The 14,702-nt window shown below is 39.2% G+C and overlaps 1 protein-coding gene across 2 annotated transcripts in view; it reads left to right on the plus strand.

The window, feature by feature from the left end:
- The window catches only part of LOC115219092 (structural maintenance of chromosomes protein 3), a 71,783-nt gene that overhangs the window by 21,378 nt on the left and 35,703 nt on the right, over positions 1-14,702 (plus strand). For both annotated transcript variants that reach the window (XM_029789164.2, XM_029789165.2), the window contains 5 exons: positions 1,250-1,371; positions 4,105-4,249; positions 5,605-5,673; positions 8,718-8,821; positions 11,070-11,169. In XM_029789164.2, coding sequence (XP_029645024.1) covers positions 1,250-1,371; positions 4,105-4,249; positions 5,605-5,673; positions 8,718-8,821; positions 11,070-11,169 — 540 coding nt within the window. The remainder of the gene's footprint in view (positions 1-1,249; positions 1,372-4,104; positions 4,250-5,604; positions 5,674-8,717; positions 8,822-11,069; positions 11,170-14,702) is intronic.

Below are 14,702 nucleotides of genomic sequence, written 5' to 3' on the forward strand. Positions count from 1 at the left end.
TTGGCTGTTATTTCTTTCAGATTGAATGATCATATAGAGCAGTGGTTTTCAACCAGGGTTCCGCCAGTACAGTGCAGGGGTTCTGCAAGAAGTTACAAAACTGCTAAAATCGGCAGTAATTTTTAATTCTCCTGTGCAGATATGTGTGCATAAGACTATTAAATTATTGCACAGGGGTTCCTCGAGCCAGTGGAATGTTTCCTTGGGGTTCCGCTCCAGCAAAAAGTTTGAAAAGCACTGATATAGAGGCTACATAAGTGATGTGCAATACAGTTTAATGTACATGTTGTTCAAGTGTCCTAACTCAGGTAACATGCTTGAACTTTTAAACTTTTGAATCTCACTGGTTGATTTATTTATTTCGATAATAGTAGAAAGTGTGGACATACTTTTAGCTGACCAGTGGATGGACAAGGGGATTTAGATAAGACTCCTTTCCATCATTGTCATAGATATGAAGAGGTATTAAGGTTTCTATGTGAGTAAAGCTGTTTCATCCTCTATTTCTGATCCTCATTGAATAAATAAACTGGCTGATGGCTCAGACAGGTCACAGGATTATTAAGAGTAGCAAGCGTTGACTACATTAGCCAGACGGCACAGGAAGAGGAGACCCCCCTTCGGTCATGAATGACCATGGGATTGCACCTAGAAAGTTACCCTCCAAGGCACAAGTCAGGGCAAGATTGTTTGTGGAAGGCTAGCAGTTGCCCATGCATACCAGCCTCCCCTCTCCACACCACTGATGTTATCCAAGGGAAAGGCAAAGGGGATGATACAACTTGGCACCTGTGACGTCGCAACTCATTTCTACAGCTATATTAACTGGAGCAATGTGAAATAAAGTGCCTTGCTCAAGAACACAACACGTAGCCCAGTCCAGGAATCGAACTCACAACCTCACGATCGTAAGCTCTACGCTCTAACCACTGAGCCACGGCACAAGTGGTATAGAATTGTGTGACTGAGAAATCTGTGAGAAGGAGAGCAGTGAGAGAGGGAGAGATGGCTTCCTTCTGCACAATTTTCTTCCATTAAATTTCACTCCCAAAGCATTGGTCAGCCTAGGGCTTTGTAAAAGAGACACGCCTAAGGTTGTATGGAGAGGAATTGAAATTAGAACCAGATGGGTGCAATATGAACTTAATCATGCCTACATGCTTGCTTACAGTTGAACTATGGTTAACTCCTTTCTATATTTATCCAGTCACTAACAAACTAAACCAATTTTTTACCTTGTCTGTCACAGAAAAAGACTGAAGACGACCTGCGGAAGATAGATGAGAAAATAACTCGCGGTGAGGAATCTCTTGAAAACATCATCCCTATGTATGAGGCACAGAAAAATCGTGAGGAAAATGCAGCTCAACAGTAAGTCATATCTTTTTTTCTGTCTCACACAAAGGTCACAATGAGTGTCTCAGATGTCAAATCAGTGGGATGTTGGACGGTGAGCCTTGGGCTTGGTGGTTTTCCTGACTGTCTCTTGCACTGAAATGCTACTTCCCTTGTTTATGGCCCAAATCATCATCATCATCATTGTTTAGCATCCGCTTTCCATGCTAGCATGGGTTGGACGGTTCAACTGGGGATCTGGGAAGCCAGAAGGCTGCACCAGGCCCAGTTTGATCTGGCAATGTTTCTATGGCTGGATGCCCTTCCTAACGCCAACCACTCCATGAGTGTAGTGAGTGCTTTTTACGTGCCACTGGCACAGGTGCCAGACGAGGCTGGCAAACGGCCACGATCGGTTGGTGCTTTTTACGTGCCACTGGCACCGAGGCCAGGCGAGGCTGGCAACGGCCACAATTGGATGGTGCTTTTTACGTGCCATCTAACTGCAAATAGATACACCACTTGTTATTGGTGGTAACCATAGGAACATCAAATTGTCAGGTGTTCAGTTTTAGTGCTGAGTTTAATTCTTCCTGTGGGTAAGTATAACTTTAAGAAAGATAATACATTCCACGCTGATTTACTCCAGACATATTACATATAGACAGTCTTTAATAGATAACGATACCACAAAGATGTTGATAGCTAGCACTATGCATCTGATTAAAACTGACAATTTGAATCTCTATATATATAAACAGCAAAATGTCTGTGTGTGTGTGTCCTTTATACAAATCCACAATTTTTCAGTTAGAGGGCTCGCACTTTCTATGGTCAATCAAAACCGTCAAAGGGTGGTCGTGCACATCTTTACATTTCCCCAGTCACCCCACAAAGCCATTAAAAAAATCAATAGAAGTGACTTTTTTGTGAATTATCTTTCCAAAACCCAATCAAAATGTCTGAAACTTGATATGCCAATTGAATGCCAGCTAGCTGTATGTGATTGGTCGGAGATTTGGACAGTACTTGCGTGTATGTGCGCATGCATGCAGCTGTATATGCATGCACTAGCACTATTAATGTTACACTTTTATCATACTTGCATGGAGTTTGGTTTTATTTTGCTAGAATCAGTTGTGCACTTCTGCCAATTTTATATGTTTTTCTAATGATTTGGATGTGTTGTTATATAGTTTGTGTGTGTGTGGATGTTCTCTTTTGGTTTGAACTATGATGGAGTCAGTTGCTTGATAAACTAAATTACCTGCTCTTTGAATTTATATACAAATGGATGATCCTTCTACAGACATCTGATCTCTTAAAATATCAAACAATGTCAGCATGACAGTGTGTGATGAAGCTGTACCTTAGAATCCATCTGGTAGACAATCCATCTGGTGGGCTTCCATAGAATTTTGGGTAACTGAGGCTATAGAAAACGAATGTTCCCTTTCAATGCTTTCATGGGTCAAATAGAATTTGCTAATGCAGATTATTTTTTTTTGGCTGGATACCCTTCCTGTCACAAACCTTCATCTGTTTCCAAGAAAGATCCTTTGGTCTATCAAATGATGAACAACTCGGATATAGTTATGGAGCTGGTAAAGTTGTAGAACTTCTCCAACAACCACTTATGGCTCTTTGCGGAGGTATGGCAAGGAGCTAAATCCTGCTGCTACACATATGGCCTCTTCAACCAGAGATTGACCACAGTCTCCAGTAGCTTCACATAGCCGTCTGAATTGAACCTAAGACCCTGCTCAAAGATGTGGGAATGAATTCTAATGTGCAGATGCAGTCAGAATTCTTGCTATGTCCGTACCAGTTACATCATCATCATTATCATCATCAGCATTGTTTAACATCTGCTTTCCATGCTAGCATGGGTTGGACGATTTTGACTGAGGGCTGGCAAACCAGATGGCTGCACCAGGCTCCAATCTTGATTTGGCAGAGTTTCTACAGCTGGATGCCCTTCCTAACGCCAACCACTCCGAGAGTGCAGTGGGTGCTTTTTACGTGCCACCGGCACAGGGACCAGTCAGGCGGTTCTGGCAACGATCTCACTTGAATCCTTTTACACACGCCAACGTCACAGGTGCCAGTAAGGCGACTTTGGTAACGATCACGCTCGAATGGTGCCCTTTTACAGATTCATAATCTCTCTTGCAGATGCTGTTGGCAATTTGATACCCAGTGGGAATCATCATAATACAAGCAACTCTTTTCCAATATAGTTCAGTTCTCCATGTCAACTCAATTTTTTAAAATTTTTTCTCAGCTACAACTTTGGTGAATAGTAAATGCTCTCCAATGCTATTTACTGTTCACCAATATCATCATCATCATCGTTTAATGTCCGCTTTCTATGCTAGCATGGGTTGGACAGTTCAACTGGGGTCTGGGAAGCCAGAAGGCTGCACCAGGCCCAGTCTGATCTGGCAGTGTTTCTACAGCTGGATGGCCTTCCTAATGCCAACCACTCTGTGAGTGTAGTGGGTGCTTTTTATGTGCCACCGGCACAGGTGCCAGACGAGGCTGGCAAACGGCCACGATCGGATGGTGCTTTTTACATGCCACCGGCACGGAGGCCAGTCGGGGCGGCGCTGGCAACGGCCACGTTCGGATCAAGGAAAATATATCAAGGGGAAAAAAAAAAATTTACCTGAACACCCTGTGTGTGTGTGTGTAATGTCTGCTTCTACATACACTGGCTTTTGTGTTGGTTTTTTTTTTCTAGTTATTGATTTATTTTGTTATTTGTAGACTTCTTTTGGCTGAACAAAGGAGGAAAGAGTTATATGCTAAGCAGGGACGCGGTAACCAGTTCACATCAAGGGAGGAGAGAGATGCTTGGATTAAAAAAGAGCTGAGATCTCTAAACAAAGCCATTAGGGATAAAGAAGACCAGGTAATTATCTTTTCCCATATTTTGTCATGAAGGAAAACTCTTTTTCTTAGATGGAACTGTGTATATGCTAACATAGTACTGGTTCAGTCTCGTATCAGTTGTCTGACTGGCTCCTTTCACTGTCACCCGTATTTTGTATGAATGTTTGGATCTATTCGGTTTGTACGGTAGTTTTTTATAGCGGTGTCATATGAAATTGTCACCTGTAATTATGACCCTAGTATCAATCTATTGCATTTCAATCTGTTTTAGGGTTAGGGGTGGGGGGGAAGGGTATCTTTTTTCTTCACAAATGTAAATATACCCAATCTGTTTCTTAAACGAGGGACATATTCATATGACACAGAATGTTGTTTACCTCAATAGATGTCAGTGATGGTTGAAATTGCAGAAATTGAAGAAAACAAACAACAAATATCTTACAAACTATAGAATTTTCTCAATAAAGCCAAGAGAAAAAGATGTTTTATAAACACATTCTACCAGTATACGAAGTTTAAAATTTTTTAGTTACCGAGAAATTATGTTAAAAACTGCCGTTCAAACCGAAAAGATCCAAATGTTTTTATTTAGCAACTATGCTAAGCTTATACAACAAGATTTCATCATTGTTATATACTGATTGGAGACTGCTGAAATCTTGCCCATGTGAAACCAGGGTTTTGTTATTATGGGGTGTTTAGTAAAGATATCAGATGAAAGAGCGGTTATGTAGATGAGAAGCTTGATTTTCAGCCATGCCTTCTTGGATTCCTCATGCAATGAATGTGAGTGAGTATGACTGTCATACAAGTGAAGTAGTTTGGTCCTAGTCTTCCTTGAAAAGCATGTCTAACAATGGGGGTAATATCTTGCTTGAAAACGGGTGAGAGTTGGCATCAGGGCATAGAAAATCTGCCTCAGCAAATTCCGTCTGACCAATGCAAGTAAAAGAAAAAGTAGAGGTGAAATAATGATGCCGACCATGGCTGTTTGCCCCGTGCCGGTGGCACTTAAAAAGCACCTTCCGACCGTGGCCGTTTGCCAGCCCCGTCTGGCACCTGTGTCGGTGGCACGTAAAAAGCAGCCACTACACTCATGGAGTGGTTGGCTTTAGGAAGGGCATCCAGCTGTAGAAACTTTGCCAGATCAGATTGGAGTCTAGTTCGCCAGACCTCAGTCAAATCGTCCAACCCGTGCTAGCATGGAAAGCGGACGTTAAATGATGATGAAAATTTCTAGATAAAACTGGGATTTACTAATAATTAATGAAATAACTACTGTGGATTTGATTTCAAGTTATATAAGCAAGTTATCTAGTATTTCATTTATTCAATGTCTGCTTTTTTGCTGAATGTTTTTTGTTGTTGTTTCAGATCCGTCGTTTGGAAGATGATTTGGAAGGTGACAAGAAAAAAGCTTCGGAGCTCGATGTAAAAGTTAAGGTATGTTTTACTCAATGTAAACTCCTTCTCTGTGTGTTTTCTCATTTCTTTTAATCTATTCACCTTCTGAAATTAATCTGAGGCTTTGTGAATGTCGAATGTTGTCATATTCATTTCTTTTCTGAAGACTTGATCATATAGCAGAAGTTTTCTGGTTGGTTTGTTTACTGTTAGTGTTACGCTACTTTTATATGTTTCCTATTTGGAAATGGATAAATATATTTAACTTTTGAAGTAGGGATATATATTGATAAACCCGTCACTTATAACTTACTTATAACTGTTATCATTATACGTAAATCCTGACTCCAGCTACATAAATGACATAGTAAGAAATATATTTTCTGAAACGCTAACGGACATTTTATGTGCGTATGTATGTTGAATGTAAATAATTTCGTGTTCTTTTAACCACTATGAAAAAATACAGTTTCATAATTACAGAAATACATTTCATTCATAAGTTGAAGAACATGAAGAAAGAGAAAATAATTACTACATTATTTTAGCATACGTTTAGCATTTTTAATATTTATAATTACCTTTATATAGATCTCAACAATTCAAACAAGTCTCGTTGGATTTTTCATAGACATGGCATAAAAAAATAACCAATGTCTCAAAGGAGTGAGTGTCGGGGAGTTTAGTTACAGCCCACAAACACTAAAGTTTTCCTCAAAATCCAGAGTTTTTATAACTGCTCAACTTGACTTTAAAGAATTGAAATCACATGAAAATATTCTTAAACTAATCTTCAGAATTTGGATCTTTCTGGTTTGAACGGCAGTTTTTTCTAGCGGTGTCATATGAAATTGTCACCCATAATTATGACCCTAGTATCGATCTATTGCATTTCAATCTGTTTTAGGGTTAGGGTTGGTTAGGGGGAAGGGTATCTTTTTTCCTTCACAAATGTAAATAAACCCAATCTGTTTCTTAAACGAGGGACATATTCATACGGCACAGAATGCTTTTTAACTCAATAGACGTCACTGATTGGTTGAAATTACAGAAATTGAAGAAAGAAACCAACAAATATCTTACAAACTATAGAATTTTCCCAATAAAGCCAAGAGAAAAAGATATTTTATAAACACATTCGACCAGTATACGAAGTTTAAAATTTTTTAGTTACCTAGAATTTATGTTAAAACGTCTATTTAGGTAAAAAACATTCTATGCCGTATGAATATGTCCTCGTTTAAGAAACAGATTGGGTTTATTTACATTTGTGAAGAAAAAAAGATACCCTTCCCCTAACCCATAACCCTAACCCAGATTGAAATGCAATAGATCGATACTAGGGTCATAATTATGGGTGAAAATTTCATATGACACCGCTAGAAAAAACTGCCGTTCAAACCAAAAAGATCCGAAGCACAAGCTGGTCATAGCTTGAATATCTCTGATCAGTGAGGATTGGCTTTGTCTAAAACCAGATGGCATACTCCTTGCATGAAACCTTTGGTTGTAAGTGTGCTTGTTAAGGTCTGACCTGAGGCTAAACAACAACTGTTACTTATTTGTTGGTTGCATTGAACAGACTTATGAACAAAGGTATTGAGGCTGTGACCATCTGGTTTTTCCTCTAGGCATAATGCATCTAGGATTTTATCTAATACTAGCAGTATCGCCCGGCGTTGCTTGGGTTTGTAAGGGAAATAAGTATATAAGCATTTTTAGAGATGTAAAGTATAATAGCCATCTCAATATGGCTAACCACAAAGGGGGGTGTTACTGTAGCTTTTTACATTCTGAGATTTAATAATACATTTTTAGAGAGTTACTTCCCTTATATAAACCGAGCGAAAATGCATTAAAAATGCGGAAAAATTATGGTAAATTTTTTTAAAATCGTAGACTCATCGTAGACGCGCGCTAATACCCAGAAGGGCTCGATATGAATCACGACTATAAGATACCCGCTTTTGGTTAAACTGAACCGCAAAATGTGGGAGTAGTTAGGAATCTAAATCGTAGGAGACAGACACCACACAACCTCACTTTTATATATATAGATATCTGTTGTTAAGATGGCATAGATTGTTCAGTAATTATTTCTTTAGAGGCTAACTTTCTTATCCACCCTGGAGGGATGAAAGTATGTACCATCAAAATGAAACTAGGTTTCAGCTCAACAGAGAAGAATATTCTATTACCAAACCTGATTTCACTTGGAACATTTGATTGCCAGATGTTTTGAAGGTTATTCCAGGCATTTCGGGTTTGCACCTGTCAGGAAGTCTTTCTTACTATCAGTAGCAGCGTAGTACCCCTAAGGTACTTAGTATCATTAATCTCCTTGAGTTTCTACTATTTCATATCACTCTTGATTTGTTCTCTCTCTCTCTCTCCCACTCCGTTTTCATCATGTAGAGTCTAGTATTGCAACTAAATAATGCAAACCATTTTGTTGGATGCATTTCTAATAAGAATGAGAATAAGTTTTCATTAGGCATCAGCAAAACAATTTGTATTTGAAAAATCGGATCTTTTTGGTTTGAACGGCAGTTTTTAACATAATTTCTAGGTAACTAAAAAATTTTAAACTTCGTATACTGGTAGAATGTGTTTATAAAACATCTTTTTCTCTTGGCTTTATTGAGAAAATTCTAGAGTTTGTAAGATATTTGTTGTTGTTTTTCTTCAATTTCTGCAATTTTAACCAATCACTGACGTCTATTGAGGTAGAAAAACATTCTGTGCCATATGAATATGTCCTTCGTTTAAGAAACAGATTGGGTTTATTTACATTTGTGAAGAAAAAAAGATACCCTTTCCCCACCCCTAACCAACCCTAACCCTAAAATAGATAGAAATGCAATAGATCGATACTAGGGTCATAATTATGGGTGACAATTTCATATGAGACTGCTAGAAAAAACTGCCGTTCAAACTGAAAAGATCCGAAAAATCTAGAAGATTAATCTGAGTTTATTACTTGCGTCTCTCAGTGAATGGGAAAATAAAGCCAGCTCTGAATACACAACTACAAAAGCCAGACCAAATATAGTTATATATTTTCCTACTGTTTGTCTTCACAGGAGATCACAAATAAGATTGAACAAAACAAAGAGATTATTGAGCAAAATAACAAAACGTTCTTTGATATGAAGAAGAAGAAAGACCAATCTCAAAATGAACGCAAGTGAGTAATATTTCCTTTTTTTTTTTTATATACTTTAGAAGTGTATTGTGTGGGGGTTCAGCTCCTAATCTTAATTTGTTCTATGGATCATCATCATCATCATCGCTTAATGTCTGTTTTCTTTGCTGGCATTGGTTGGACGGTTTGACCAAAGCTCGTAAGTGGGGTGCATGGTCTCTGCAGCTGGATGTCTTTTCTAATGCCAACCACTTTACAGAATGTGGTGGGTGCTTTTACATGGCCCCCACATAAATGCTTTTACATGGAACCAGCACAGGACTCTAGCAGGCTAGACTGTTGGCAGATTTCCTGAAGTTGGTGTTGCAGACCAGTAAGCCATAAACATCACGAAACTACTCCAGCCTTGTCCGCTTCTCATTCCTGGAGCCAAAGCCATAGCCATCATGCACACTTTAAAATCCGTCAGGCTGTCTTTCCCAACATGCCCATTGAAGTCCCCTGCCACATTGAGAATGTTGTCTTTTGCCATTGAAGAGGTCCTTCTGAGTATCTGCAAGTCTGGTGTGTGGAATGTATGCAGAGAGAGATCACTGACACTATTACATCAAACAAGGCTATTCTTAGCTTAATAATCCTATCGCATACCCTGACTACCTCAATCATCTTATCTGCCCATTTCTTTGCTAGTAGAATACCCTCTCTCTCTCTTTCTCTCTTTTACCTGTTTCAGTCATTTGACTGTGGCCATACTGGAGCACCGCCTTTAGTCGAGCAAATCAACCCCAGGACTTATTCTTTGTAAGCCTAGTACTTATTCTATCGGTCTCTTTTGCCAAACCGCTAAGTTACTGGGACATAACACACCAGCATCGGTTGTCAAGCGATGTGGGGGAGGGGGCAAACAGACACACAAACACACACACAAATATATATACATACATATATATGATGGGCTTCTTTCACTTTCCGTCTACTAAATCCACTCACAAGGCTTTGGTCGGCCCGAGGCTATAGTAGAAGACACTTGCCCAAGGTGCCATGCAGTGGGACTGAACCCGGAACCATGTAGTTGGTAAGCAAGCTACTTACCACACAGCCACTCCTGCGCCTGTACCAATTTGTATCCATGTCTGTTTCCAGTAAGCAGTCTAGCTGAGGCTCCATTAAAAATCCCATTAAAAATGTGATTGTTGTGACTACACATGTCCACTCATATGTAGACCGACTTCTATATGTATGTGTGTGTAGACACAGACCTGACTGTAAGGTAAGTTTTCTTTTCAGCCACGTGGTTCCTGGTTCAGTCCCACTTTGAGCAAATGTCTTCTACTGTAGCTCCAGGTTCACCAAAGCCTTGTGAGTGGATTTAGTAGATAGAAACTGAAAGTAGCCCTTCATATTCATATATATATATTTATATGTACCCCCTGACTGGCTCTCGTGCTGGTGGCACCTAAAAAGCACCAGCCAAACGTAATCAATGCCAGTACCCTCTGACTAGCACCATAACAAGCACTATCCAAACGTAATTGATGCCAGGCCCACCTGACTGGCTCCTGTGCCAGTGGCACGTAAAAAGCACCCACTACACTCTCGGAGTGTTTGGTGTTAGGAAGTACATCCTGCTGTAGATACACTGCCAGATCAGATTGGAGCCTGGGGCAGCCACTGGTTTTCCAGACCTCACTCAAATTGTCCAACCCATGCCAGCATGAAAAACTGACGTTAAACGATGATGGTGACAATGATATAGGCGCAGGAGTGGCTGTGTGGTAAGTAGCTTGCTTACCAACCACATGGTTCCGGGTTTAGTCCCACTGCGTGGCACCTTGGGCAAGTGTCTTCTACTATAGCCTCGGGCCGACCAAAGCCTTGTGAGTGGATTTGGTAGACGGAAACTGAAAGAAGCCCGTCGTATATATGTATATATATATATATATATATATATATGCGTGTGTGTGTTTTTGTGTCTGTATTTGTCCCCCTAGCATTGCTTGACAACCGATGCTGGTGTATATATATATATATATATATATATATATATATATGTGTGTGTGTGTGTGTTTGTCCCATCACCACTGCTTCGCAATCAGTGTTTGTGTGTTTGGTTCCTATGACATAGCAGTTCGATGAAAGAGACTGATAGAATTGTACCAATCATTGACTTTGAATAAACAAAGAAACAAAGTTTGCTGCATGTATTCATATATTTCGTACATCCGTGTATAGTTTTGTACACTCACGCACACATTACAGATACACTATTTGCATTGCTTTGTTCACCCAGTTCTTTGTGGCGCCAAGAGAATATCCTTCAACAAGAACTTCAGTCTGCACGAGAAGACCTTAACAAGAAAGAGCAAGCTCTGAGGTCAATAACTGGCAAGGTAACTGTTTTTTATTTTATTTTCCATATTTTGCATATTTCTCTCTCATACTCCGTTTACCTGTCTTTATCTTGACTGCAATTTAGTTTCTAATAGTTTTGCACGAGGCCTGTGTTACTAAGGTTCTGGCTTTTCTGACTAGGTCAAAATTACTTTCAAAATACAGGGATTCTGGCTCCATTGTCAGTTATAGCCTTGGTCTCAACTTATATCCTTTGTCTCAACACTGAAGTTATATAAAAGGCTAGGTGAAGTTCTATGAGAAGCTGATTTGTAGTTTCAGAAAATGTATAAGGGTGTTATAATATTCCCTCTTACATTTCCGGGTACCCCTGCTAGTATTTAATGTATATATTAAGAGGAGTACATTATATATTGTTAAGAATCATTAAATGTCATTGCTAGGAAAAAAAATTCAAAAATAAATTAATATTAGGCGCAGGAGTGGCTGTGTGGTAAGTAGCTTGCTAACCAACCACATGGTTCTGGGTTCAGTCCCACTGCGTGGCATCTTGGGCAAGTGTCTTCTGCTATAGGCCTGGGCTGACCAATGCCTTGTGAGTGGATTTGGTAGACGGAAACTGAAAGAAGCCTGTCGTATATATGTATATATATATATATGTGTATGTGTTTGTGTATCTGTGTTTGTCCCCCTAGCATTGCTTGACAACCGATGCTGGTGTGTTTACGTCCCCGTCACTTAGCGGTTCGGCAAAGGAAACTGATAGAATAAGTCCCGGGGTTGATTTGCTCGACTAAAGGCGGTGCTCCAGCATGGCCGCAGTCAAATGACTGAAACAAGTAAAAGAGTAAAAGAGTATTAAATAATTTTAGCTGTTAGGTATTTATTGCATAAATTATCTGCCTTTAACAACCAATCACCAACATAGAATACTTTTATGCATTCATTGAATGAGCTTCTTCACTTACATTTCTGTCTTCATTTGTCAAACTCACGGGGGTTGCCATTGCATTCCTCAAGCAATCACAAAACTCCACTATTTCCCTGTTCTGTAGTCTCTTTATGATCATATCCTTTTGAAGTGACATTGCTAAGGTTTTCTTTCTAGAAATTTTATCACCATCTCCATAGACTTTTCTGCATTATCCCATGATATTTCCTCATTAGAGTGTTTTTGACCATTTACATTAGACTCACTCGAATGGGAGCTGTTGCTGTCACTAATTTCACGACCATTATTTTCTTCAGGACATTTTTCAGTAGTTTTTTCATCTTATTTGCATCAAGTGATTGAAGAACAGTGTGTTTGGATGGAAATGATGTAGTTTCAAGAATATTTTGTTCTCCAGATTTATTCTCTGCTTCTTTCACTTAAGGAGCACTAGATGCTAGGTTTAATTTTCCCCACGCCTGCTTGAACTTGGTTCCATGCACTTGCGAGGGGGGAAAAAATGGGATCTTTGATGGTAAAATTGCACTGGAAATTGCCTATACTAGCATTGCTATTTATCATTTCTGTAGAAACATTTTAAGTTCCAAATAATCCCTTGGTCTATAGGTTGTATGTGAGATGTCACATTCGGTGGTAAGTAGCATCCAAAAACATTCCTGTATGATGGCACTAATTTTTGTTTTGTGAGGATGTGCTCTACAATTGTCTAATAGCAGCAGGTACTTGGAATCAGATTTACCAAATTCGTGAGAGCGCTTTTGTTCAGCTGGCACAAATTCTTGTATGAACCATTCTGTGAACAAGTGTTGATTCATCCATCTGTTTTTTAGAAGAATAATATGAGACTGGTTAAAGTGAAACTCCTTTCAATGCTTGGGGACACTTAGATTTACCAATGACAAGAAGCTTAAGTTTGTGAGTTTCAGAAGCATTAGCACATACCATCACTGTAAGACTCTTTATTTAATTTGAATCCTTTATTTTTTGCTCCTTTGGTCCAGCTAAAGTTTTTGTGGGTAAACACTTCCAATTCATACCAGTTTAATTAGCATTGTAAATATTATCTGGTGTTAACCCTTTAGCATTTATACCGGCCATATCCGGCCAGAATATTTAACCTGTTTTATATTGAAACTGACCAGAGCTCACCTCTCACCTCAGCCCTACCATGTCATTCATCATCATCATCATTTAACGTCCATTTGCCATGCTAGCATGGGTTGGACGGTTCAACTGGGGTCTGTGAAGCCAGAAGGCTGCACCAGGCCCAGTCTGATCTGGCAGTGTTTCTATAGCTGGATGCCCTTCCTAACGCCAACCACTCCGTGAGTGTAGTGGGTGCTTTTTATGTGCCACCTGCACAGGTGCCAGACGAGGCTGGCAAACGGCCACGATTGGATGGTGCTTTTTACGTGCCACCGGCATGGAGGCCAGTTGGGGCGGCACTGGCATTCTAAAACTAAAAAATCACATCACTGTAATCTCTAAACTACAAGATAATACATGATTAATTCAAAACAATATAAATAAACAAACATCACATTTGACAATATAATCTGAACACTAAAGAGTTAAAGCATAGTCCTCAATTATTCTTTTGAATTTTTCACAATAAGTTGACGCTGAGAGCGTATGAACTGAACGTTGTTCATCTGAAATTGTTAATTGCTGTTATAAATATATACGACGGGCTTCTTTCAGTTTCTGTCTACCAAATCCACTCACAAGGCTTTGGTCGGCCCGAGGCTATAGTAGAAGACACTTGCCCAAGGTGCCACTCAGTGGGACTGAACCGGGAACCATGTGGTTCGTAAGCAACTACTTACCACACAGCCACTCCTACGCCTATAAATAGCTTACTGTATATCTACGCCTATATATAGCCTACTGTATATCTTTCCAATACTATAAGCAGAAAACACTTGCCCATGGTGGTGCTGCTGCACAGTGGGAACTGACTTGGGACCTTGTAGTTATGATATAAACTTGTTAACTTCACAGCTATGCTTTCACCTGACAGTATTTTCTCTTTGTTCATTTTGAGTTCAAATCTTGTTAATGTTTGATATACTAAGCATATACTCATGAGGTTGTTTCAGTCAATAAAACCTTTGAGTTTCTTTTGCCTTTTAAAAAAAAACCGGATCTTTTTGGTTTGAACGGCAGTTTTTAACATAATTTCTAGGTAACTAAAAAATTTTGAACTTTGTATACTAGTAGAATGTGTTTATAAAACATCTTTTTCTCTTGGCTTTATTGAGAAAATTCTATACTTTGTAAGATATTTGTTGTTTTTTTTTTCTTCAATTTCTGCAATTTCAACCAATCAATGATGTCTATTGAGTTAAAAAGCATTCCGTGCCGTATGAATATGTCCCTCGTTTAAGAAACAGATTGGGTTTATTTACATTTGTGAAGAAAAAAAGATACCCTTCCCCCACCCCTAACCCTAACCCTAAAACAGATTGAAATGCAATAGATCGATACTAGGGTTATAACTATGGGTGACAATTTCATATGACACCGCTAGGAAAAACTGCCGTTAAAATCGAAATGATCCAAAAAAACTATTAAATATTGTTTTGCTTGAGTATATTTACTCTATGGAATTGGTTAATT

Source organism: Octopus sinensis, linkage group LG14 (assembly GCF_006345805.1).
Source record: "Octopus sinensis linkage group LG14, ASM634580v1, whole genome shotgun sequence".
NCBI lineage: Eukaryota > Metazoa > Mollusca > Cephalopoda > Octopoda > Octopodidae > Octopus > Octopus sinensis.